The sequence below is a fragment of the Syngnathoides biaculeatus genome, chromosome 5 (genome assembly GCF_019802595.1).
Source record: "Syngnathoides biaculeatus isolate LvHL_M chromosome 5, ASM1980259v1, whole genome shotgun sequence".
In the NCBI taxonomy this organism is placed as follows: Eukaryota; Metazoa; Chordata; class Actinopteri; order Syngnathiformes; family Syngnathidae; genus Syngnathoides; species Syngnathoides biaculeatus.
In genome coordinates this window covers 33,647,674-33,674,482 of record NC_084644.1, presented here as the reverse complement: position 1 = coordinate 33,674,482, position 26,809 = coordinate 33,647,674, and the positions used below count along the sequence as shown (strand labels likewise).

Genomic DNA, 26,809 nt, shown 5'->3' with positions numbered 1-26,809 from the left:
GGAAGGTGTCTGGTGTGTTATGTGACCGAGGATGAAGGGCAAAGTCTACAAAACAGTGGTGACGCCGGCCATGATGTACGGATTAGAGACAGTGGCACTGAAGAAACAACAGGAAGCAGAACTGGAGGTAGCAGAAATTAAGTTGTTGAGGTTCTCGGTCGCAGGGAGCGGGTTGGATAGGATTAGAAATGAGCTCATTAGAGGGACAGCCAAAGTTGGATGTTTTGGAGACAAGGTTCGAGAGAGCAGACTTCGATGGTTTGGACATGTTCAGAGGCGAGAGAGTGAGTATATTGGTAGAAGGGTGCTGAGGATGATGCTGCCAGGGAAAAGAGCTAGAGGAAGACAAAAGAGAAGATTGATGAATGTTGTGAGGGAAGATATGATGGCAGTTGGGATTAGAGAGGAAGATGCAGGAGATAGGCTACGATGGAAAAAGATGACACGCTGTGGCGACCCCTAACAGGACAAGCCGAAAGGAAAAGAAGAAGAAGAGAACAATGCAGATTTTTAAAAAATAATTAACCATCTGTCACAGAGAGGTTTACGGAGGTAAGCGTATGGCAGCAATATGCTTCCGTGTACGTAGGAGATGACTCGTCGAGTTTGTGTAAAACCAGGGGTCATTTATTTAAATCGTGGTAATTGTATTGGAAAAAATCTGAGTGGGTCCATTACTATGTGGGATGTATTCTTGATTGAGAACACATCCAGCAATGAGGTATTTGTATTTGTCCAGACGTTTATACGCTTTCAAACTCTTCTGTGTAAATCTTGCAGATTAATTCCCCAGATACATGTGGTATCCAGTTGTTCAAGACAAGCGCAAGCAAATTAACAGTCAAATTTGTTATCAGTGAAAAAAATTGACTTTGGCATTAAATTTGGATCCTCTACGCAAAGCGTCTCTAATATTTCCATGTACCTTCATTTATTATCACCTTCTAAATTTTTAACAAAACTCTGGGTGTCGTGGTATAAGACATGTTTTTGTTTAGTCAAAGAATTAACTTTCAACAATGCTTTGTTTGACCAGCAATATGGCAACAAAAACCATGTGATTTTATGACGTAGGTGCAGGATCACTATATAAGGTATTGTTGGTAGTGAGGCCAAGTGTGTGCCCAGGTCATGAGGGTTGAGTTTAAAAATGAAGCTCTGTTGTCGAGGACTCAAAATTTAAAAAAATGTAGCAGCCTTCAGACGACGAAACTCATCACGCTCTCTACATTTTATACACATAAAAAGTAATGCGGTGGCCCTGTATGAAACAAAGTAGTTTGTGATTTTAATGATATATCGTAAATTGGACTAATCCTGTAGTGAACGGAGGCATTTACTTGTCCTCATCTCTTTTTTGCAATTTAATTGCATTTTTAACCAACCCACATCGGGTACACCACCACCACATATTTTCCCCATTCTGTTTTTATAACACATGATACGCATGCGCTATTAGAGAATTTCAAGTAAAATTGGACAAAGTTTCAAATTTGAGAGCCAACCCATTCACACCATTGAATCAGCTAGGAGTATACAAGGCGGAATTAAATAGACACCAAGAGGTTCCACAAAATATCAAATTGAGAGAATCACCACTGAACATGAAGACAGAGCGAACACTGAAGTGGAAGAGCAGAAACGTGCCCGCTGCGCTGAACAAGCAGTCCGACTGAAGAGAGAACGGGAATTTGCTGTCTACGGTGGTTAGAGGTACTGTGAGTGGGGAAGTGGAAAACTGGTTGTACATTGATCACATAACATCAGAATTAAGAAGTAACAGAATTAAAGTGGCATGTCCAGAATCTTTCACGTGCCCACCCTGACTCTGTTCTGGACCGGAGGAATCTTCCAGCTTCTCCTCATCGGCCTGTGACTTGTTCCCAAATCTTACAGGCTCTGGTAACTCTGCTATGTTTTACAAACCTTTCTCTCCCACTGATGTGAGTGTGCTGATGCAGAAAATTCTACCTATGCAATCTGGTGGTGTCAATTGGCTTCAGGCAGTGCAGAGAGTGGTTACGGGACAAATGCTAACAGCAGGTGATATCTGTGTCCTTCTTACACAATCATGTCCGCTTTCATCGTTGAATACTCTGATGCAAAACTTGGGTTTTTCTTCTCACCCCGATCAGCAGGGTCTTACACGGGAAAATTATTTGATCTTGTCTACAGCGTTAGATGCTTTGTTTCCCCTCCCTGAGTGTGTCATTTCAGATCTGGTGTTTGCTCCCAAAGCAGTAACCTGGATGAACAGTGAAATGTGCAATTGTAATTTTATTTTAGGAGAGGTTGTTTCATTCTTTCAAGAATCCTAGAAACTACAATTCCTCAAAAAATGAGATTATTTTAAGAGTACTTTTGAATAATAAAAAAAAGTTTGAGTGCTTTTGCTAAATTAAGGTTGAGTACTTTTGTTTGAGTCGTATTGAGTACTTTTGAGAAAATAAAGAATTTTGACCATTTTTGATAAAAGACAATTTAAACCAAAATGCAGGGAGCGTTTGATCGGGAAAGTGAATAGTTCGATTTGCAGCAAATCCGAAAGTATTGTGAACAAGTGGTGCTAAGTGAACAAGTGAGGAATGCATATGATATGTGTTTATTGTTTGTGTTTTGTCATTTATTTGTGTAATATGAATTTAATGAGTATGTTTTCTTTTGTATATAGTTCTTATGGCATATTTGGCATACGTGGCATATTTTGGCATCAAGGCATCAAAGCATGCCTGAAAATGAACGAGAGATTGAGAAAGAACAATTGAAAGAATGGATGAAGAAATACTGTGAGAATGGATGGATTTCTCCAATGTCTTCAACTCTATGTTTGGTGACATTAATGAGAGAAACTGAAAAAGCTTGTTCTAAAAGAGCGGTGGCTCTAAAATTGGAAATAGAAAAAAATAACAGGTTGTCTCAAAAGGTAGAAAGGTGAGAGAGAATGCTAAGAAAGTTTGAAAATGAAAGCGAGACCAAGGAAGATGGCGATGGGATCTGCGTTAAAGTTGTCCTGTTTGGCTGTCAAGGAAGAGAGTGTTGGTCTGATACGATCAACACCCAAAGTGCCCTCCGCGCTGCCCATCTGTCTCATAGAGTTCAGTGCGAAGTGAGTCTTCTTCCGTAGTTCTTTGTACACAACAATGCGGTTCTCCTTCGAGCAGACCTTCAGCCATATTTACTCCTTCATGAGTAAAGAGAATATGTGGTTGTGTTAAAATTGCTTAAATTTTTCTCTGTCTTCCTCTGATCATGGTGAAAACCTGTCTTGTGATGTACTAGACTGCACTGTGTGATGTTCGCAGTCAGCGGGTGATGGAGAACAATATGAGATGTTTTCTGAATCACTCTGGCTAGAGCAGATGCGAAAGAAGTGCAAATGCACAAATTGGTTGTCTTTGCTCGTATTTTGCAGCAGTGGAAAGAAGAGAGCAAAGACCTGGTGGCTTCAACACAAGAAGTTTCAGATGGAGCTCCCAGCAAGAGGTCATCCACATACCAGGAGAACTCCATGAGGCAATTCAACTGGAGACAGCAACTGATGAAGACAGTTGTTGCAAAGTCCAGGGATAAGGACAAAACCTTAAGGCAGGCGATTGTAGGAGTGAAATCAAAAAATTGCTTAGTGGAATGCAAAGGAAAGCAGTAGCCAAGTCAATGCAAGTGAAATGGGTGTGGGCTGATGTAATTTGGGACAATGTCGAGTAACACCCTTGCTTTCAGCAGGCAGTCAATCGTTTCCGAAATGCCAATCATCCCAGCCTCTTTCACAGAGTATTGGGGAACAAATATTCGTCCTGGTTTAATCAGCAAAGTAACAGGTGAGATATGCCAGAGACCAACGCCAGTGGGATTCATTGACCACAGCGACGTGGGAAGGGAATCAAGAAGTTGACCAGCAAAGTCGCTGTCGGTTGTTTTATGTCAATGATGTCTATCCAGAAGATGGTGCTCCAAAACAGAAGTGGGCAAAAATGTATTAGACTGAATCCAATAAACATCAAGTGATGAGGAATAGACCAATTGAGAGAGAAATGAATTTTGCCAATCTGTGGCCTGTGTGCATGCCAGGACAAACGGACCAAGATCCTTCGCTGTGTGCTGGGGTGAAACCATCAAGGAGCCGTGGGTGACAAGGATCCGGGGGATCCACCATCATATCCCATTTGAGTTATTCGGGAGTCAGGAACACCGAAAAGGCGACATGTTGTTTACCTGCAAACACCTCACCCATGTTCAATTCGCATTTATTGTTATCAATTTCCTGAAATGCCTCGCTATAGATATCTTCCCCTGATCTGTCATAGTACATGTTTTTTCTTAGTTCTGACAGTGTGCAAGTCCTTGAGGTTGAGTAGTGGGGTTACCAACAATTTTTTCAGTTGTTTTAATTGTTCATGGCAGTCAGTCAGAGTTTTCCCGTTTGTGTATCAGAACTAAACCAGATTGTACAGTATATAGAGAATTGATTCAATGACCGCTGTGTAGAAATGACTCAGGTGTGCACCTCCTAATTGGCCCCAGACTGCTGGGACCTGCCCAGCCAGGGCTGGAATGGCAGGGCTATGACAGATGGTACCTTTGCACAATTCCCAAAATCTGTTGAAGATCTCTTTGTGAAGACTGGAGCAACCTGGTCCATGCAGACTTTGAGGCAGGATGAAGACACAATGTCTGGGCCCACCACATTTTTAATCCATTGTTCTTTGAAGAGGCATTTCACATCATATCGCCAATGCAGAAATCAGACGTGTTATGGTGGTCAGTCGTGCAGCTGGGTGGTTGTGGGGTGTGAAAGTGTTCTTTTCGAATCTGCAGCACTGTAGAACCTGTTCAAGTCATCAGTTGGTCTATTATTTTTCTCAACTTGGGGGGATCGTCGCTTGTAATTGTTTTGCAATTGTAATGCATGGTAGACTGATTTAGAGTCATTAACTTTGGTGCATAGTTTGGCTTTGCAATGTTAATTTACTTAGTCTGCTGCCTTCTAGTGTGATAATACAGGGACCTGTTCACACTATGATTTGCAAACCCTATAGCCAAGTGAAGTTGGTTAAGCTTGGCAGTAAACCACAGCTTGTTATTGAAAGTTCAAAATGACGGTTTGTACACACACCAATTCAAAGAAACTGCTATAGGATGCCGTATAGTGTCCGCACATTCATCATGGCTCCTATCTGAATTTTCAAAGACACTCCAGTCTGTGCAGTCCAAATCTTTGAAGTTCTATTTTAGCTTAATTGGCCCACTTTTTCACTGTGTTCGCCAATAAAGCTGATTCTGATTTAAGTAATTGACTGTATGTAAGTAACAAGTGAATTAAGCAGTTATCAGAGGAGCCCAGGACTGCACATTGTATGAAATACTGTCATATAGGAGTGGTAAAAAAAATTCTTTTCACTGGAAGGACAGTCAATATACTGCTTGGATTTAGGAAGTTCGTGGTTGAGTTTATCTTTATTAAAATGATGAGAGGTTAGTCCATTATTCCAGAGGTTAATTTACTTGTTCAGCAAGTGTTAGCAGTGCTACATTCGTGTAAGCTTGGGGCTGAATATACACACCGCCAAGTATCAAGGAGGCAAACTCATGTGGTGAGTAGAATTGCTAACAGTTCAAACCACCGGCTCTAAAAGCGGGCTGCAGTGTGTGTTGAGCTCTGTGGCGTCCATGCACAATTTTTCATTGCTATAGAAGCATATCCTTACCGCGTTTAGCTCTCCCTGACGTAGCTTCTGATAAAGATTAGCAAAGACTTTTAATATTCTGCCACCCTGTGCTTCACAGAGACTTGGCTTTGTGAGGCTATTCCCGATGGACCCGTCATGGTCCAGGCTTCTGGGCTTTAATCTCCATCCCAGCCTGTTGGTGAGGGCATGGCATGCTGCACCCCAGGTCTGTGTAATCCTCTTCCCTCTCCCTGGAGTGGTCCATCAAGGTTGTTGTCCCTCTCTCGCTCAGGCTCTGAGTGGTCCCCAGCTGACTTTGAGCCCTATGGTTGGGTGTCAGAACCTCCCTTATGATTAAGATATGAAAGGCAGGTAGCATTACTGTTCAGTCGGGAATGCGTGTACAAAACCCAAGTCTCTGTGAACAACAGGGCGGAAGAACGTCCAAAGTTTTAGCAGGTCTTAATCAGAAGTGGAGGTTCATCCATTTTGTTGGCCAAGGAGCATAGATTTGAGAGAAGACTTGACGGAGGCACCGGTCTCTGTCCCCTCCTGCGGAGTTGAACTTGTGTACCAGATCGCAGGCCTCTGCGCAGTCTTCGATGCAATGCTCCGTAGACAGCGCTGATGAGTAACTCCAGGAAAATATTCAGCAATTGGCATGTGTTGTGTGAAGACTTTGATGGTTAGCAAGTAATTTCTTGTGTACTTGAGTTACGAAACGACCAAAAAACACACACAAGTAAACAACACCATGTAGCACGTACTGAAGGCAGCCGCACTGGTAGGTGCCATCTTGATGCAGTTTTCTACATCCTAAAAAGCATGCAAGTAGGTTAAATGAAGACTAAATTTCCTGTAAGTGAAAACGTGAGTGCAAATCGTTGACTATTTATTTTGTTCTGCGATTGTCTACACACCGGTTCATCCTTTCCCAAGAGTCAGCTGGGATAGGCTCCAGAACGTCCGCGACCCAAGTGAGGGTGAACAGTATGGAAAATGGATGGATGACTGCAGGTAGGTTATGTAATGTAGGCCACTTTTTACATGACATTTTAAGTTGGCCTCCTAAGATTTACCATCAAAGATTGAGTCCTGCATATTTTACTCAAAACTGTGAATTCGAAAACATTCTACTATATATATATGAATATATATATATATATATATGAAGCATGATAGTGATTGTTGTGATTCCACATATCTTGTCAAAGCAGCACCAACCAACATTCAATGTTAAAACCACTACACAGTGATGCAAAATTGCACTTTGCTAATATGAGTAGTGTATTTCAAGGTTATTTCAGATTAAACAAAAAAAAGGGTTGCGCATTGCTTGGACTACTGTACAGACCTTCGAGATGACTGGGTGCCACAGGAGAAAACAAGAAAAAACACAGAGTGACAATATAAGATAAAGTAAAATTTTACTTACCTCTCTACCCCAGGAAGGTGTAGCCACTGCAATATGGTCAGTATCCGCTGTTCCAGTGGGATAGTGCTAGTCATGAAAAATTAAATCACACATTAGATAAAGCAATATTCACACTCTCACGTGTATTTCACCTTGTTACTTTTAAACTTTGGAGTTAGCCAATTGGCCTTAAGCGACAGACACAGTATAAAAGTATTTGCCCACCTCCTGATTTCTGTTTTTTTTTTTTTTTTTTGCATATCCATCAAACACAAGAGGTTTGGTATTATCAAATCAACATTCACATCACTCGGAGACAACCCAAGGCAATACAAAATGCACTTTATTTTTGGCATGAACTGTCATTTAAGGTCAGACTGCACCATCTTAATTGGATATAAATCTGCACTTTGACTTGGGCACGCCAAAACTTTAGTTATTTATTTATTGCTATTCAGAGGTGGACTTGCTGGTTTGTTTCAGATCTTTGGCCTGCTGCATTATCCAAGAGTGCTTGAGTGTGAGGGCATGAACTGATGGCCGAACGTTCTCCTTCACGATTTTCTGGTACACAGCAGAATTCATTGTTCCATCGATCACAGCAAGTTGTCCTGGTCCTGATGCAAAAAAGCATCCTCAAACCATTACACTGCAACCACCATGCTTCACTGTTGGCAAAATGTTCTTTTTATCAAATAATGTGCCATTTTTACGCCAGATGTGATCGGCTGCATGCCTTCCAAAAAGTAACATTTTTGACTCTTCAGCCCACATGGTGTTTCTCCAAAAATCTTGTGGATTATCGAGATGTTTGAAAGGTTTGGATTTTTTTTTTTGCCTTGATGAATTGAATTACTTGAAAACTGCATTTTGTATTTACTTGGGTTGTCTCTGACTGATATGATAATCAGTCTGATGATTTGAAAGCTTTTTGTGTGATAGATGTGCTCTCGATGCCTCTCACAGGGACCAACGCCAGAGTGGGTCTAACCCCTTTCTCAGCTCACAGGATGTTTCTCCAAAAGTCTTGAGGATCATCAAGATGTTTTTTGGCAAATGTGAGACAAGCCTTTGTATTCTTCGCTGACAGCAAGGTTTTTCACCTGGGACCTCTCCGATGGATGTCATTTTTGGTCAGTGTCTTTCTTATGGTAGAGTCATAAACACTGACTTCAACTGAGGCCAGAAAGGCCTGCGTGTCTGTCTTGTTCAAGGTTCTTTTGTGACCTCTTAGATGAGACGTTGTCATGCTCTTGGTGTAATTTTAACTGTTCCCAGTTTTCTCCATTTGTGGATAAAGGCTCTGACAGTGGTTCGCTCACGCTCCAAAGCCTTGAGAATGGCTTTGTAACTAGCTCAGAAAATGGATGGATGGATTTGGAATCTTTCTGTGTGATCGATATACCAAAGAACAGAAATCAGGAGGGGGAAAATACTTTTTTTCACAGCACCGTATTTTCTCAATAGAAAAAAAAAATACTTTGCTTGTAGACAATAAGACCCATAGCGAGCAAGTGGTGGCTGGGCTTACACTCATGTGGCACTGCCCTAAAAGGCAACATGAGTTCCCCTTCAAATCGGCTCATCGCCTATAGGAGGGGCCAAATGGGTCAGGTGTTACGTTGGGTGCAGAAAGTATTCAGACACCCTTCATTTTCAGCCATTTGCTAAACTAATTTGTTCATGTTTATTCCCTTGTTAGTGGACGCACAGCACCCCGTATTTAAAGAAAAACAGAACTGTTGACATTTTTACACTATCCATTTTCTGAGTCGTTTATCCTCACAAGGGTCAGAAGAGTACTGAAGCCAATCCCAGCTGTCATCACGCAGGGGCCAGGGTAAACCCTCAACTGGTTGCCGACCAATAACAGGAATGGAAAAAGACAACTGCGCCACTCACAATCACATCTAGGGCCAATTTAGAGTCTAAAATTAAAGTATGTTTTAAGGGATGGAGATGTGGGGGGAAACCGGAGTGCCCGTAGAAAACCTACCCAGGCACTTGGAGAACATGCAAACTCCACACAGGCGAGGTTGGAATTTGAACCCTGGTCCTCAGAACTGTGAATCCAACGCTCTACATCTGAGCCATCATGCCGCTGGATTTTGTACAAACATGTTAAAAAAGAATAACTGAAATATCACACAAACAAGTATTCAGAAAGATTGGTCAGTATTTAGTAGAAGCAGTCTTTTGGATGACGATGCAACAAGTTTTTAACACCAAATTCAGGGAACCTTTGCCCTTCCTCCTTCCAATTCCTCTCCAGTTCTGTCAGGCTGAATGGTGAACGCTGGTGGACAGACATTTTGAGGTCTCTCCAGAGGTGCTCAACTGAGTTTTTAGTCAGGGTTCTGGGTGGGCATTCAAGTACAGTCCTGCAGTCGGTCTGAAGCCACTCCTTTGTTATTTTAGCTGTATGGTTAGGACCTTGGCTCAGTCTGAGGTGCTGAACATTCTAGAGAAGGTTTTCATCTAGGATATACCTGTACTTGGCAGCATTCATCTTTCCTTCAATTGCAACCATTCATCCTGTCTCTGCAGCTGAGAAAACACCCCCACAGGATGATGCTGCCACCAGTACGCTTTGCTGTTGGATTGTATTGGGCAGGTGATGAGTAGTACCTGGTTTTCTCCACACAATATTGCTTACAATTAAGGGCAAACAGTTTTATCTTTGTCTCATCAGACAAGAAAATCTTGTTTCTCACTGCCTTGGAGCCCTTTGTGTGTTGTTTTTCTTTTTTTTTAATGCAAACTCCGTGTGGGCTTTCATGTGTCTTGTTCTGAGGAGAGGCTTCCGTTGGTGCACATGATGATAAATTTACAACTGGTCGAGGGCTCCAGCGATAGCTGACTTTCTATGACTTTCTCCCATCATCTCTGGAGCTCAGCCACAGTGATTTTAGGGTTCTTCTTTATCACCCTCACCAAGGCTCTTCTCCCCAATTGCTCAGTTTGGCCAGACGGCCAGCTCTCGGAAAGGTTCTGATCATCCCAAACGTCTTCCATCTAAGAAATAGGGAGCTTCTACCACCGCTTTTGTAGGTCACTATATGTTCCTCCCTCTTCTGGAAATAAGTATTCACAACAGCCATCTCCATTCTTTTTGCAAAGTCCACCACCATCTGTCCCTCAAAGTTCCTTTCCTGGATGCCGTACTTACCCATCACTTCTTCATCGCCCCTGTTTCCTTTACCAATATGTCCATTACAATCTGAACCAATCACAACTCTCTCGCTGTCTGGGATGCTCAGAACTACTTAATCTAGTTCCTTCCAGAATTTCTCTTTCAACTCGAGGTCACTTCCTACCTGTGGGGCGTAGCCGCTAACCACATTATACATAACACCCTCAATTTCAAATTTTAGTCTCATCACTCGATCTGATACTCTTTCCACCTCCAAGACATTCTTAGCCAGTTCTTCCTTTAAAACAACCCCTACTCCGTTTTTCTTCCCATCTCCTCCGTGGTAGAATAATTTAAACCCTGCTCCTAAACTTCAAGCCTTACGACCTTTCCACCTGCTCTCTTGGATGCACAGAATATCAACCTTTCTCCTAATCATCATGTCAACCAACTCCTGAACTTTTCCTGCCATAGTCCCAACATTCAAAGTCCCTACACTCAGTCGTAGGATCTGTGCATTCCTCTTTTTCTTCTGACGACGGATCCGGTTTCCTCCTCTTCTTTGTCTTCGACCCACAGTAGCTGAATTTCCACCGACGCCCTGCAGGTTAGCAGTGCCGGGGGCGGGCGTTGTTAACCCGGGCCACAACCGATCCGGTATGGGATTCTTTAGATGAACACTCATATTTGTTTGGATAACCTTTCTGACGCAACCCTCTGCATTTATCCGGGCTTGGGACCGGCCTACTGATTGCACTGGTTTGTGCCCCCCATAGGGTTGCATTGAACAATCTCAAGGATGATCATTAGAAATACACAGCACCCAAGAGAAATCAAAGGAAAGGGTTTGAATATTCATGGACCTATAGATGTGTGTCAGTTTATCTCTTTTAAAAATATTGACAGAAAAAAAGTAAACAATTTTTCTGTCAATATTAGGTGCTATGTGTACATTAATGAGAAAAAAAATAAATGTAACTTATTTTAGCAAATGGCTGCAATATAACAGAGTGAAAAATTTAAGAGTCCCTCAATACTTTTGAACCCATGTGTACATGTGGTTCCCAGCCTTGGAGGTCTGATCCCTGGCAACAAAAGCTGGATCTAGGGACACGGAATGTTACCTCTACGGAAGGAAAGGGAGATGGTGTGCAAGGTTGAGAAATTCCAACTGGACATAGTCGGGCTCACCTCAACACATAGCTTGGGTTCCAGTAACAACAGTCTTCTCGAAAGGGGTTAGAACAAAATCGCAGATACAGGCGGCCTAAATGAGTTTCCGCAACAGGATGTCTGGGCTCTCCGTTAGAGATCGAGTGAGAATCCCTTAGAGATACAGTGAGAAGCTTAGTCATCCAGGAAGAGCTCACTGTTTATCCACTGCTCCTCTGCATAATGAGGAACCAGATGAGGTGGCTCAGGTATCTGTTAGGATGCCCCACCTATATGCCTGTATGGCAAGTGTTCCAGAGTTGTTCCAGGACACGATGGAGTGACTATGTTTCCCAGATGGCCTGGGAATGCCTCAGGATCACCCGACAAGAGCTGGATGAAGTGGGTGTAGAGATTGGAATATGGACTTTCCTGATTAAGTTCCTGCTACTGTGACCTGACCACATATGAGCAAAGTTAAATGGATGAATGACAGCTAACCCTCAGTACCGAACTATTGGTGCATGCAAGTAGTTCAAGGATTAAGGACTGGTAGAAAAGAATCGGAAAAACATCCTTATGTATTAAAGAGAATGGATGTAATGTATTTTTCAGTTTGCGTGTTACATGAAAAATAACTTACACAGGCCAGAAAAAGGAAGATGCTTTCACGCCTTGTTTGAGTGCTGTGATCCAGATCTAAGAGACAAACAGTTTCACTTTGGAATCTATCAATCAGGGTGAGGAATGTACATAGATCATATTAGTGTTCCAAATCAGGGCCAGTAAGTTAGTGGAGGTAGACAGAGGTTTATACATATCATGGTTTATGACAGATTAGGATGAGAATAATTTAGGACAATACTAACTGGTTGCCCTCCCCACCAGCGGTGATTAAGTTTCTCTCTGCTTCTCAAGGTGAACATGGCATCAAAGACAGGGTCATACATGGTGTTACCAATGATACCATGAGACTCTGGATAGAGACCCTAAAAGTCAGAAAAATTGTTTAGTGCAAAATTAATTATGTGCACTCCAGCATGTTCTGAGTGTGTGTGTGTGTGTGTGTGTGTGTGTGTGTGTGTGTGTGTGTGTGTGTGTGTGTGTGTGTGTGTGTGTGTGTGTGTGTGTGTGTGTGTGTGAGAGGGAGGGGGGGAGGAGATATCGGCTCTGGAATATTGGACTATTTCCAAAATAGGAAGGAAAAAAAATTGTCTCAGTCATGACTTATGTATGTAGTGCAAATTTACAACAACAGCTAAGAGAAATTCAACTTTTAAAATTTTAAACCAGCGTCATGGTCTCACACATTAAATGAGATGAAATGAACATTTCAAGTCTGAGAAAGAAACGGTTTCACAAAACCAAGACTTCTAAATAAACTAGTTGGGTTGGGTGATAGAAAACAAGGAATTAGGGATTGGTGAAATAGGTGAGAAACCAACTAATTTCAAGAATTTATCAATAAAAAGCCTTCTTAAATGGCATCTTTAGAAATTACTTGGAAGCATCACGTGTGGCATGCTGCTGGCTGTCCTCATTTCTCATCTACAAAGAGACTGGATTACGAGATGAGTCATTCAGTGCATCCGTTTCAGCACTACGGCACAATTTGTTTAGTTGAATGAATGTGGTGATTCATCCTGACATCCGGACCCGCCTTTGTGAAGTTTGCGTGTTCTTTCCGTGCCTGCGTGGGTTTTCTCCGGGCACTCCGGTTCCTCCCACATCCCAAAAACATGCAAATTAATTAGACACTCAAAGTTGCCCCTAGGTGTGATTGTGAGTGCGTCTGTTTGTCTCGATGTGCCCTGCGATTGGCTGGCAGCCAGTTCAGGGTGTACCCCGCCTCCTGCCCGTTGACAGCTGGGATAGGCTCCAGGATTCCCCGCGACCCTCGTGAGGATAAGCAGGAAAAGAAATTGGATGGATTGATCTGTAGCGCTTTCCCAACGGAAAGAGCTGGAAAAGGTGGTTGCCAGGATGTGGAGGATCCGAAAGGATCCTGCCTGCTCTGGACCTGGTTCACGTTGCGTACAGGTCCTCAAGAGTGGGTAGCATGGTGCTGACAATCGGTCCAGTGGTTGTGATTGTCCGTTGCAGTCTGAGTTTGTCCTTTTTTGTGGCAGCCGCAAACCAGACTGTTATAGAGGTACACAGTACTGACTGGATAACCGCTGTGTACAATTGTCTCAGCAGCTCTTGGGCAGGCTCTACTTTCTCAAAAGCTGCAAGAACTACAGCCTTTGCTGGGCTTTTTTTGAAAATGGAGTTGATGTTCACCCCCCACTTCAGTTCCTCTGAGACTGTAATTCCCAAGAATTTGAAGGTCTCCCGTTACAGAATTATGGCAGGAAGATACAGCAGCAATAACCAATGGGAGAGCAGTTCCATCACGCCACACAAACCAAGATACAGGATGTTTACGTTCGGTGGAATTTGGGGGCTGCAAATCCAGGACCCATTTCTATCCTTTCGTATCCTGAATTTTCCTTTGTAACTAGAGACAGATATATATACAGTGAAGACTATTTTATTTTGATTGCACATTTATTATTTGCTTAAATATGACCTTATAAATTTAATCAACACATAAAGTGTTGTCCATTTGCTAATCAGACAAGGATGTGTTGTGGAGTAATGTGGCTGTTCTTGATCTTTGTACGCAGAAAGCCGGCTGGTGGCAGCCTCCTCTCCCAAGCGTTGCTGTGGTGACGAACGACACCAGAAAAGGAGCGGAAAGTTACCCTCCTGGCTCAGGACCAGATTGCGGAGAGGATGGGGGGGGGGGGTTTACCGGGCAGCTTTTGTCTTCTTCTTGGGCTATCCTGCCAGAAGACAAACGTCTCGTGTGCGGCAGATGCCTAGAAAAGACCCGGACGTCTGTATTGCACATTCCTTTGTAATAAATCCATTTACTCGTCGAATCATTGGCCATATCTCACTCGAACATGCGTAGGGTCCAACCTCGCAAATCCCTACAATTTGGTGACCCCGAACGTAGGTCGGGGGAGGTAGATGAGCGTTGGCCATCAACAGATGAGATAAAGAGAGACATATGAGAAACACAGGAGTGTTATTCGGACAAGTCAAGGGTGGTCGTCTGTACTTCTGACTTCTCCAGGTCGCGACCAAAACCAAAAGGTAAGCAGATGCCTGTTACTGTCGAATTCTGCAAATTGAACTGCATAAATTTGAGAACTCATTGGTATCAGATTGCTCATGCCTCATATGAGTTATTGAGAATAAGAGAGAGATAAAGAGAATAAGAGATAAAGAGAAGTTGTATATCCCGTCGTAGCTGACGTATATTTTAGACGTACAATTGCACTGTGAGGTTTACCAGTTACACCTAAGGGGGATGGGATCCCTTAAAAACAAAGAGTTTGCCGTAGGTTTGAGCCTGGGACATCGCAAGGTGGCGTACGAAAAAAACGAATAGTATAGGCTAATTTGTTGCGCGATAGGAATTCGGTTGGGTTTATTCGAAGAGAGTGACCACTAAATTAAATAAATAACCATGGATGGTGAATTTGATCATGAATGTGGTTAATATAATCCAACTAAAGATGAAATGTACATTGAAATTGAGTGGCAAATGATGCCTAAGAAACAAAATAAAGAAAGCAAGCGCACATTACAATAATGGCAAAAGCACAATTTGGGTAAAATTCGCAATTAGGACAAACTGACGAAGTTATAGGAAATTGACAGACAATATAATATAAATATAAATGTAAAAGACTATGAATGACGTAAGGAACCGATTAGACAAGGGTTTAGACAAGGGAATTTAAAGAGGTGAACAAAGAAAGGCGCACTGCGCAATTAATAATGGTGACGGTGACGGCGATGCCAACGTTGAAGAAAAATGGTAATGGTAAGTCAAAGGGAGGGTTAAGGTAAAGTAAGTGAAAAAAGGTGTATTTGAGATGTGGACGCAAGTGAAGGACTGCAACAATGAGGAAGGAGGCACGTTGAACACGCACACACACACACACACGCCCTGAATCACACATAGACCACACACACACACACACACACACACACAAAGAGGAAGCGAGAGGCAGTGAACAAATGACCAACATTTGATGTGAAGCGTCCTCTCGCATCGGAAATAAGACGATGACTATTATATTATTATTATTATTGTATATTATATTATGACAGCACGGTGGCGCAGCTGGTAAAGCGTTGGCCTCACAGTTCTGAGGTCCCAGGTTCAATCCCCGACCCGCCTGTGTGGAGTTTGCATGTTCTTCCCGTGCCTGTGAGGGTTTCCTCCGGGCACTCCGGTTTCCTCCTACATCCCAAAACATGCAACATTAGTTGGCCACTCAAGGTTGCCCCAAGGTGTGATTGTGAGTGTATCTGTGCCCTCCGATTGGCTGGCAGGGTGGTGGTGTACCCCGCCTCCTGCCCGGTGAAAGCTGGGATTGGCTCCAGCACTCCCTGCAACCCTTATAAAGATAAGCGGTAAAGAAAATGGATGGATATTATATTATTATATTATATAACAAGCAAACAAAACACTACAAGGTTGAAAACTCTTTTTTCTCATGCTTTTTAGAATATATCCACTTTTTGATCATAATACTTTCACTGTATGCGGTTTTGTCTTTTTTTATTATTGTCATTTTTATTGTTTTTATCCCATTTTAAATGTTTTTTTTTTCTTTGATTTCGAATGCCTTTAATCATGTTAAGCACATTGAGTTACCTTGTGTATGAAATGCGCGATACAAATAAATTTGCTTTTCTTTACAATGATGTCTATGATAGAGGCTTCAGCAGGTCCAATATACATGTTTGATCTCAAAGATGTTGATTGTCCTGCTCGCTTGCCTCGTCTCTCTTCTGGTGGTAATGCATGGCTATCTAGTTTTGTGGAAACTTTACAGGTGTATACACTCTGCATGGGAGACTGGAGACAAGCAGCATCTAGATCATCCACTCGTATTGAACAACGAGAAATCGAGACAACTGCAGGTATGCTTAACGTACCCAATGGAACCATATTGAGAGCACACTTCGAGCGTCTGGCCGGAGCTATCAGAGAGAGGTTCCGCACCCACTTCTTTTCCCTATGTTAAACAACCCACTTGAGCATTTGACCATCTGTACTAAACTTTGGACTGAATCGACTGGACGTTACCCTGGACAGTCTGGTTAGGAGGAGGCTATGCTCAGGACTGTGATCCTGGCAGGTCTCCCTGAACTAGTACAGATCATTCTTAAAGCTGACCCTGACCTCCTGTCCGGAGATGAGCCTAGATGTAGACCACACTTTTTGCATCACCTCAAAATGTATTTAAGCCAACAACAATGTGAGGATAATGAAATTACTCAACTCCAAAAAAACAACTTCTTAAATTACAAGTAGCACAGGCAAGACGTAACGGTCCAAAACCACACCAGACGTACTTTTTTGGCAGGCAAAACCACCGAGACAGGCAGGTAAGTTCCGGGGTCATAGCGGTGGCAACGCAGGAAGGCGTGGAGGGGCCGGGGGAGAGTGCAACATCAACATAATCAAGGATGTTTTGGTTGTGGTTCTCCCGATCACTGGATTAAAGTCTGTCTTACAGCTCCTCCACCTCAATATCAAATGGAAGGGCGCAGTGGGTGGTCCAAGAACCGAGGGGGCCAAGGCAGAGGCAGAAATTGCAGCTTTGGCAGCAGGATGGACACCAGCAGGTTGGACAGTACCACTTGGGGTGCCCGGGAAGCCAGGGGTCCGGCAATGCAGGTGCCATGATCCCCATCTCTGTTGTGGGGCGAAATGTAAACACTCTCGTTCACACAGGGGCAACACACTCCACATTCAACATCTCGCTCCCCGACACTTTATTGTCACAACACACTGTGCAATTGATGGGCTTCTCAGGGACTCAACAGGCCCTGCAATGGACTCAACCCCTCCCGACAATCTAGGCTGGACAGACCTTCCACCATTCGTTTACAATGCCGGCAGCTGACACCGTCTTCGACTCTGGACAATGGCTTATGACACCTGAGAGTGAACCAACTCCAACTGTGGACATTTATTGGGCCCGACTTCAACTAGAACCACCTCAAGTCAGGTCTCATACATCAATTTCTGTTGTGGAAGTCCTGGTTAAACACTCTTAGGGCTTACCTGCCTCCACTAGATCCATATCATTGCACACTATATTACGACCGCAACCATGATTTAGTATACATTGAAAACTTTGCATGCATACAAGGTTTATGCTTGGGACATGACACCCACACATACATACGCAGCAAGAGAGGGTGTAGCGGCATCCTGCTCTCTTACACCAGATCAAATGACATGATTCAAAATGCAGGAAGAGTTAGTACCCCACATTTTACTCGCTCTGTCTCCAGGACACGAGGCCCGGCAGCTGGGACCTATGGTGAAACGACTGACTGGGAGGACATACCACTCCCTAACGTACAGATCTCCAAATCTGCAGGTGAAAACTGCATCATTGTTCCTGACGCACCTAGGACAACTAATATACCATTTTAGAACACCAGACCCTAACTAGAGAACACGGACGTGACTACTCTGACCATGACGACGCCGAGTCAATGTTAAACAAACTGCCTAAATTAGTTTTGTCCTGTGGACCTTTGATGTTGGACATTGAACAAAGACACCAGACAATAAAATCACTGTTTTTCCAGGATCTCATGTTTACAGACCTCAATATCTTTGGCCCATGGCTGCTAACCAGGGGAAGGAGGACACTCTCACTTGCCTGTGGAATTCTGGAGTCCTAGAAATATCCAAATTCCTCGTGGTGTACGCCACTCAGGCTAGTTTTAAAAGCAGATGGTAACAGTTATCGTATGGCGTATGATTTGAGAGTCGTTAATGATGTAACGACCACACAACTGATACCTCAACCAGACCCCACAGAATGTTGTCGACCATCACACATGATTTGAAATACTTCACAGCAACTGATTTGGCATTGCATTCTTCTGTGTCCCACTCGCACCTGAGTGTAGACACTTGTGTGCATTCAAATATCAGGGACACAATTTGCAATACAGCAGGTTGCCACAAAGCTTCAAAAATTCACCTGGAATCTTTAATCAATGTTTGAAATCATTGTTGTCGGATCTAAAACTCCCAGACGAATGTAAACTCCTGATGCACGTTGATTACCTCGTGAGAGTTGTGTTTGTCTCTAACTAAACTGCTGATCTTTCTGTCCAACCTCTGACTAACGGCAGGGTTCTGTTCACTGATGGTTGCTGTTACCGTAAGCCGAATGGCTCTTTGACTGCACCGGCTGCTGTAGTGGAGCAGTAGCCCTCAGGTGAATTTTTAACTGTTTCCTCTTCCATACTAACATCTGATCCCTCAGCCCAGGCAACGGAAGTGCTCTCACTCTGTCTCGCACTGGAACTGGCGGTCGGACAATCTGTCACTGTCTATTCTGACTCATCTTACACTGTCTTGGCTGCTGTGTTGGACCTGTCTGCATGGAAACGGAATGACTTTAAAACAGCCAAAGGTACCCCTATTGCACATTTGACACTGATCCAACGATTAGACAAAGCCCTGGCCAAACCTTTGGCGGTGGATATCTTCAAGGTCCCTGGCCGCTCCAAATCCACTTCAACCACACCCCTCAGCAATAATGCTGCCGACTTGGCTGCCAAGCAGGGTGCGGGCTATGTCCACAGATGCTTGTCCAATTATCTGACAAATACTCTCCTGACCTGCCCGATCATCCGTCTCTTCGTGAATTGGTTATAATACAGCCCAACGTCTTTACTGAACAAAAGATAATTTGACCAAATCTCACTCTTTGGCTCATATTGGCCCCATAGCCATGCTAACCAAAATTCGCATGTGGTGGCACCCTAAAATGTCTGACTTGTGTCACGCCCAGTGTCGTGACTGTAATATACCCACCTGGCCCGGTGCAGAACTGGTCATGGATTTCACATACATGATCACTCCTGTTCAAGGTAAACGCTACCTTCTTATTTTTGTTGACACCTTTTCCGGATGGCCTGAAGCCGCGAAGAAGCCATGTGGATAATGAAATCTTTGGTGAACCACTGGATTCCAACGCACGGTTTCCCCGCTCTCATTCGCTCGGACAACGGTACACATTTCACATCCACACACCTAGCTATTGTAGACAAGTGGTTAGAGTTAACGCACAAGTTTGGTTATGTTTATCACCCCCCTAGTCAAGGTTCAGTTGAATGTATGAATCGCACGTTGAAGGAAAAAACGGCTAAAATATGTACCTCTTCCGGGATGAACTGGGTTCAGGCTCTCCCCCTTGCTCTAACGTCTGTGAGACAAATTGTGTCTTGCTCGACTGGTTTCTCTCCTTCCAAACTTCTTACAGGTCGTCTGATGCCTGGCCCATCCTCCTCACTCCAACCGCTGGAGGAGGGCGTTGTCTCTTCCAAGTTTTCTCATAAACTGTTTTGGACACAAATGTATTCTTTTGCTTCTAATTTCTCCTTCCAGATCCAGGACACTCTTCCATTACCACTTCCTGCACTTGATCTTCCTGAGTGGTCATCTGTCTACCTGAAACGACTCTCTCGTAAGTGGTCAGAACCCTGTTGGTCTGTCCCACACAAGGTGACTGCTTGTACATCAAAAGCCCTCCGCTTGGAGGGAAAAGGAACTAAGTGGTTTCATTATTCTATGCTTCGCCCTGCTACAGACTCTTAATTGCACTTTCATTTTATTGTTTGTTGTTGTTTAATTGTTAACCATGATTCCTACAGATGGTCCGATTGCTTTTCGGACCAAGAGAGGGAGAGCAGGAATTTATGGCATTCTTGTTATTGGTGTTATTGTTGTTTTTGGTATTTTTATCTGGGAAATCGCTCAAAAATACCCCACACCGACACCCACATTAGTGCCAGCTGTTAGCACAACCCACCCGGAAAATATTTATTGCAGAGAAGAGTTGTATTATAAACAAAGCCCTATCTTTTGATGAGTATAGAGTTTTGACAGGCATTAGTGCAGTAAACAATAATGGCAGAACAAGTGGCTAATAATACCCCGAGTGACTGTGTTGTATGCATAGGACCGAGACCTTTGTTATGTGTTGGTTCGTCTTCTGTCAACTCCACCTGTGTTCTAGATCTTGTGAAAAATTATGACTAAAAATGAATACAACATTTGGGATATTGCCCACCCGGTAACACCAGCTCAAAAGAACAAACCTGTGTTTAATCGTCCTGTGGCGTGCCAAAACTTCACCTATATTTTCCTTAAAAGTCATTGTGCTTCAATTGGCAATATATCTGATGATCAGTGTGCAGAGACCCAGGAAACACCCTTCTTTCAACCACTCAGCTGTGCTGACGAGTGGTGGTGGTGAGGAGGGAACAGTCTCTTTGACCGCCCCCCGCGCAACAGTACGAGCAGATGTGCATTAGTAAATTTACTTTTGCCCATTTCCGTTGTTCTTGTCACCCTAGATGATCTGGCGGTTGCTTCTGAACACTTCAAGGAAGCCCTTGGCCTATTATACCATTCACGTAGGTCCAAACCTACCTGGCTCGGTGCTGACGACCCCACCTACATTGACGCTATTGGCGTCCCCCATGGTGTCCCAGATGAGTATAAACTGGCTCATCAGGTAGTTACCGGTTTTTTAAAATATACCTGTAATTTCTGCTCTTTTCCCCGTGACTCCGAACGAAAATGTTGACCATATCAATTACATACATTATAATGTGCAACATTTGGGGAATTTCATCCTAGAAGGACTTGAAGCTGTACATGAGCAACTTGAGGCTACATCTGTTGTGGCTTTCCAAAATAGAATCTCATTAGATGCACTGTTGGCCGAGAAAGGAGGAGTTTGCCGAATCACACCCAACCTGGCGGATGCCTCACTAAGGCTGTAGATGGACTTAGAACCCTTAGAAAGAAAATGAAAGAATACTCTGGTGTTGACACATCTATGTGGGATAACTGGATGAATGTGTGTGGTAAATGGAAGGGTGTCATTTCATCAATCTTCATCTCTCTGGCTGTTTTCACCTCTATTCTCAGACTCTGTGGATGCTGTTGCATTCCTTGTATTCGTTTCTTTTAACCCATCTGATTGAGAAGACAACTGGTGCCTCAGCTGATGGCCCCAGTAATTATGTCCTCATTAGACCCCCGCCCCGACACACTCCTCAAGATGATTGTATTGTTGCTATCGCTCCCCCTGAAAGTAAACTTCCATCGCTTCCTGATTGTCATGATGATGACATGCCCCGTGATTGCATTGCCCTTGCCCTTCTGTTCTACTGATACTTTTTGCGTGATATTACTTTTTTTAGAAATGTTTTTCTGTTTTTGAGTTGTCTCGTACTGTCCTGCAGGTTTAAAGCTTATGAGTGTTCTGAATCATGCCACTACACACTTGTTAAAAGGTATGTTTGGACGATTAGAGAGGGTTTTATGTTTTCCATATTTTTTTCAAGTGTTACTTTTGGGATTTTCACATTTGTTTTTGTTTTGTTTCAAGAGAGGGAATGAAGACTTTTTTACTTTTATTGCACTTTTATTATTTGCTTAAATATGACCTTATACATTTAAAAAACAGATAAAGTGTTGTCCAGTTGCTAATCAGACAAGGATGTGTTGTGGACCGAGGTGGCTGTCCTTGATCTTTGTATGCAGAAAGGCGGCTGGTGGCAGCCTCCTCTCCCAGGCGTTGCCGTGGAGACGAACGACACCAGAAAAGGAACGGAAAGTTACCACCGGCCCAAGACCAGACTGCAGGGGGGCAGCCACTTTTACCCTGGACCCAAATATATAAAAATCTTGTGTTACCGGGCAGATATTGTCTTCTTCTTGGGCTATCCTGCCAGAAGACACACGCCTTGTGTGCGGCAGATACCTAGATAAGACCCGGACGTCTGTATTGCACATTCCTTTGTAAAAAATCCATTTACTTGTCTAATCATTGGTCATATCTTCCTCATTGGTCATATCTTCCTCAATTCCTGAACACGCATCGGGTCCAAACACCTGAAGTGCCCCATCCAGTCCCAAAGGGAGGCGTACGGGAACCGGACCACATCCCCCAATCGCCACTAAGCCTCTACCTAGCTGCCCCACTGTCACCACTGCCCCCACCACCCTCATAAAGTGAAGAAAATAAGTATTTGAACACATTGCTATATTGCAAGTTCTCCCACTTAGAAAACATGGAGGGGTCAGGAATTTTCATCGTCTGTGCATGTCTACTGTGAGAGATAATCTGAAGAGAACAATCCAGAAATCACAATGAATGATGTTTTAACGATTTATTTGTGTGATACATCTGAAAATAATTAGTTGAACACCTGTCTATCAGCGAGAATTCTGACCCTCAAAGACCTGTTAGTCCGCCTTTAAATGTCCACCTCCACTCCATGTATTATCCTGAATCAGATGCACCTGTGTGAGGTCGTTAGCTTCATAAAGACATCTGTCCACACCATACAATCAGTAAGACTCAAACTTTTCACATTGCCAAGACCAACGAGCTGTCCAAAGAGACCAGAGACAAAATTGGACAACTCCACACAGCTTGAAATGGCTGCAGAGAAATCGCCAAGCAGCTTGGTGAAAAAGGTCCACTGTTGGAGCAATCATTAGAAAATGGAAGAAGCTAAACATGACGGTCAATCTCAGGAATCAGCCCAGGACTACACGACAGGACTTGGTCAATGACCTGAAAAGAACTGGGACCACCTTTTTCAAGATGACTGTTGTTAATACACTAAGACGTCATGGTTTGAAATCATGCATGGCACGGAATGTTCCCCTGTTCAATTCAGCACATGTCAGGGCACGTCTTAATTTGCCAATGGCCATTGCAGACCCCTCCATGACTTCTAAGTGGGAGAACTTTCAATGCAGGGGGGTGTTCAAATATTTGTTTTTTTCATTATAGATGAGGGCCCCAGCCAACAACAGGGCCCAAACAGGAGCCAGCTGCCTCCAGAAAACTGTCGGAGCCCGCCAAAAGTGAGCCCAAGTTAACTACCTGTCATGAGCAAGGACAGGAGAGGACCCCAAGAGAGGGGAGAGTGGGTTGGAACCCATCCACCCATCCACAGGGGAAAGGTATAGCAGGCCAGAGAGCAGGCTAAAGTCTTGGAACATCTGGCCTAGTGTCCTTCCCATGCCCGAAACTTCCCTCCCCCCAGAGATGTGTGTATCTTCTTCTTCTTTTCCTTTCGGCTTGTCCCGTTAGGGGTCGCCACAGCGTGTCATCTTTTGCCATCTTAGCCTATCTCCTGCATCTTCCTCTCTAACCCCAACTGCCCTCATGTCTTCCCTCACCACATCCATAAACCTTCTCTTTGGTCTTCCTCTCGCTCTTTTGCCTGGGAGCTCCATCCTCAGCATCCTTCTACCAATATACTCACTCTCTCGCCTCTGAACATGTCCAAACCATCGAAGTCTGCTCTCTCGAATCTTGTCTCCAAAACATCCAGCTTTGGCTGTCCCTCGAATGAGCTCATTTCTAATCCTATCCAACCTGGTCACTCCGAGCGAGAACCTCAACATCTTCATTTCTGCCACCTCCAGTTCAGATTCCTGTTGTTTCTTCAGTCCCACCGTCTCTAATCCGTACATCATGGCCGGCCTCACCACTGTTTTGTAAACTTTGCCCTTCATCCTAGCAGAGACTCTTCTGTCACATAACACACCAGACACCTTCCGCCAGCTGTTCCAACCTGCTTGGACCCGTTTCTTCACTTCCTGACCACACTCTCCATTGCTCTGTATTGTTGACCCCAAGTATTTGAAGTCGTCCACCCTCGCTATCTCTTCTCCCTGTAGCCTCACTCTTCCCCCTCTACTTTTCTCATTCACGCACATATATTCTGTTTTACTTCGGCTAATCTTCATTCCTCTCCTTTCCAGTGCATGTCTCCATCTTTCCAATTGTTCCTCTGCATGCTCCCTGCTTTCACTGCATATGACAATATCATCTGCGAACATCATGGTCCAAGGGGATTCCAGTCTAACCTCATCTGTCAGCCTATCCATTACCACTGCAAACAGGAAGGGGCTCAGAGCTGATCCCTGATGCAGTCCCACCTCCACCTTAAATTCCTCTGTCACACCTAAGGCACACCTCACCATTGTTCTGCTGCCATCATACATGTCCTGTACTATTTTAACATACTTCTCTGCCACACCAGACTTACGCATGCAGTACCACAGTTCCTCTCTTGGTACTCTGTCATAGGCTTTCTCTAGATCCACAAAGATACAATGTAGCTCCTTCTGACCTTCTCTGTACTTTTCCACGAGCATCCTCAAGGCAAATAATGCATCTGTGGTACTCTTTCTAGGCATGAAACCATACTGTTGCTCGCAGATACTTACTTCTGTCCTGAGTCTAGCCTCCACTACTCTTTCCCATAACTTCATTGTGTGGCTCATCAACTTTATTCCTCTATAGTTCCCACAGCTCTGAACATCCCCTTTGTTTTTAAAAATGGGAACTAGAACACTTTTCCTCCATTCTTCAGGCATCTTTTCGCCCGCTAGTATTCTGTTGAATAAGTTGGTCAAAAACTCCACAGCCATCTCTCCAAATTGCTTCCATACCTCTGCCGGTATGTCATCAGGACCAACTGCCTTCCCATTTTTCATCCTTTGTAGTGCCTTTCTGACTTCCCCCTTAGTAATCATTTCCACTTCCTGGTCCTTCACTCTTGCCTCTTCAACTCTTCCTTCTCTCTCATTTTCTTCATTCATCAACTTCTCAAAGTATTCTTTCCATCTATTTCGTACACTACCGGCACCAGTCAACACATTTCCATCTCTATCCTTAATCACCCTGACCTGCTGCACATCCTTCCCATCTCTATCCCTCTGTCTGCCCAACCTGTAGAGATCCTTTTCTCCTTCTTTCGTGTCCAACCTGGTGTACATGTCTTCATATGCCTCTTGTTTAGCCTTTGCCACCTCTACCTTTGCCCTACGTCGCATCTCGATGTACTCCTTTCGCCTCTCCTCAGTCCTCTCAGTATCCCACTTCTTCTTCGCTAATCTCTTTCCTTGTATGACTCCCTGTATTTTGGGGTTCCACCACCAAGTCTCCTTCTCCCCTTTCCTACCAGATGACACACCAAGTACTCTCCTGCCTGTCTCTCTGATCACCTTGGCTGTCGTCGTCCAGTCTTCCGGGAGCTTCGGTTGTCCATCGAGAGCCTGTCTCACCTCTTTCCGGAAGGCCGCACAACATTCTTCCTTTCTCAGCTTCCACCACATGGTTCTCTGCTCTACCTTTGTCTTCTTAATCTTCCTACCCACCACCAGAGTCATCCTACATACTACCATCCTATGCTGTCGAGCCACACTCTCCCCTACCACTACTTTACAGTCAGTAACCTCCTTCAGATTACATCGTCTGCACAAAATATAATCTACCTGCGTGGTTCTACCTCCGCTCTTGTAGGTCACTATATGTTCCTCCCTCTTCTGGAAATAAGTGTTCACTACAGCCATCTCCATCCGTTTTGCAAAGTCCACCACCATCTGCCCTTCAAAGTTCCTTTCCTGGATGCCGTACTTACCCATCACTTCTTCATCGCCCCTGTTTCCTTTACCAATATGTCCATTACAATCTGCACCAATCACAACTCTCTCGCTGTCTGGGATGGTCAGAACTACTTCATCTAGTTCCTTCCAGAATTTCTCTTTCAACTCTAGGTCACATCCTACCTGTGGTGCATAGCCGCTAACCACATTATACATAACACCCTCAATTTCAAATTTTAGTCTCATCACTCGATCTGATACTCTTTTCACCTCCAAGACATTCTTAGCTAGCTCTTCCTTTAAAATAACCCCTACTCCATTTCTCTTCCCATCTACTCCGTGGTAGAATAATTTAAACCCTGCTCCCAAACTTCTAGCCTTACTACCTTTCCACCTGCTCTCTTGGATGCACAGAATATCAACCTTTCTCCTAATCATCATGTCAACCAACTCCTGTGCTTTTCCTGTCATAGTCCCAACATTCAAAGTCCCTACACTCAGTTGTAGGCTCTGTGCATTCCTCTTTTTCTTCTGACGCTGGATCCGGTTTCCTCCTCCTCTTCTTTGTCTTCGACCCACAGTAGCTGAATTTCCACCGACGCCCTGCAGGTTAGCAGTGCCGGGGGCGGCGTTGTTAACCCGGGCCACGACCGATCCGGTATGGGATTCTTTAGATGAACGCTCATATTTGTTTGGCACAGTTTTTACGCCGGATGCCCTTCCTGACGCAACCCTCTGCATTTATCCGGGCTTGGGACCGGCCTACAGATTGCACTGGTTTGTGCCCCCATAGGGCTGCATTCCCCAGAGATGTGTGTATGATTAATCAAAATTGGAGGACCGGCAGAGCAACCAGACAATGAAGCAGTACAGATGTGCCAGTAACCCGGCCAGATTTTGGAAACAACACGACC

At 44.0% G+C, this 26,809-nt stretch overlaps 1 protein-coding gene across 9 annotated transcripts in view; it reads right to left on the bottom strand.

Annotated features, from left to right (window-relative positions):
• enpp2 (ectonucleotide pyrophosphatase/phosphodiesterase 2) overlaps positions 1–26,809 on the bottom strand; it is a 221,093-nt gene that overhangs the window by 145,688 nt on the left and 48,596 nt on the right. For 8 of the 9 annotated variants that reach the window (XM_061820089.1, XM_061820090.1, XM_061820088.1 and 5 more), the window contains 3 exons: positions 12,235–12,354; positions 12,009–12,064; positions 7,102–7,167 (listed from right to left, as the gene is read on the bottom strand). In XM_061820089.1, coding sequence (XP_061676073.1) covers positions 7,102–7,167; positions 12,009–12,064; positions 12,235–12,354 — 242 coding nt within the window. The remainder of the gene's footprint in view (positions 1–7,101; positions 7,168–12,008; positions 12,065–12,234; positions 12,355–26,809) is intronic. The other variant, XM_061820092.1, reaches the window with a different exon arrangement.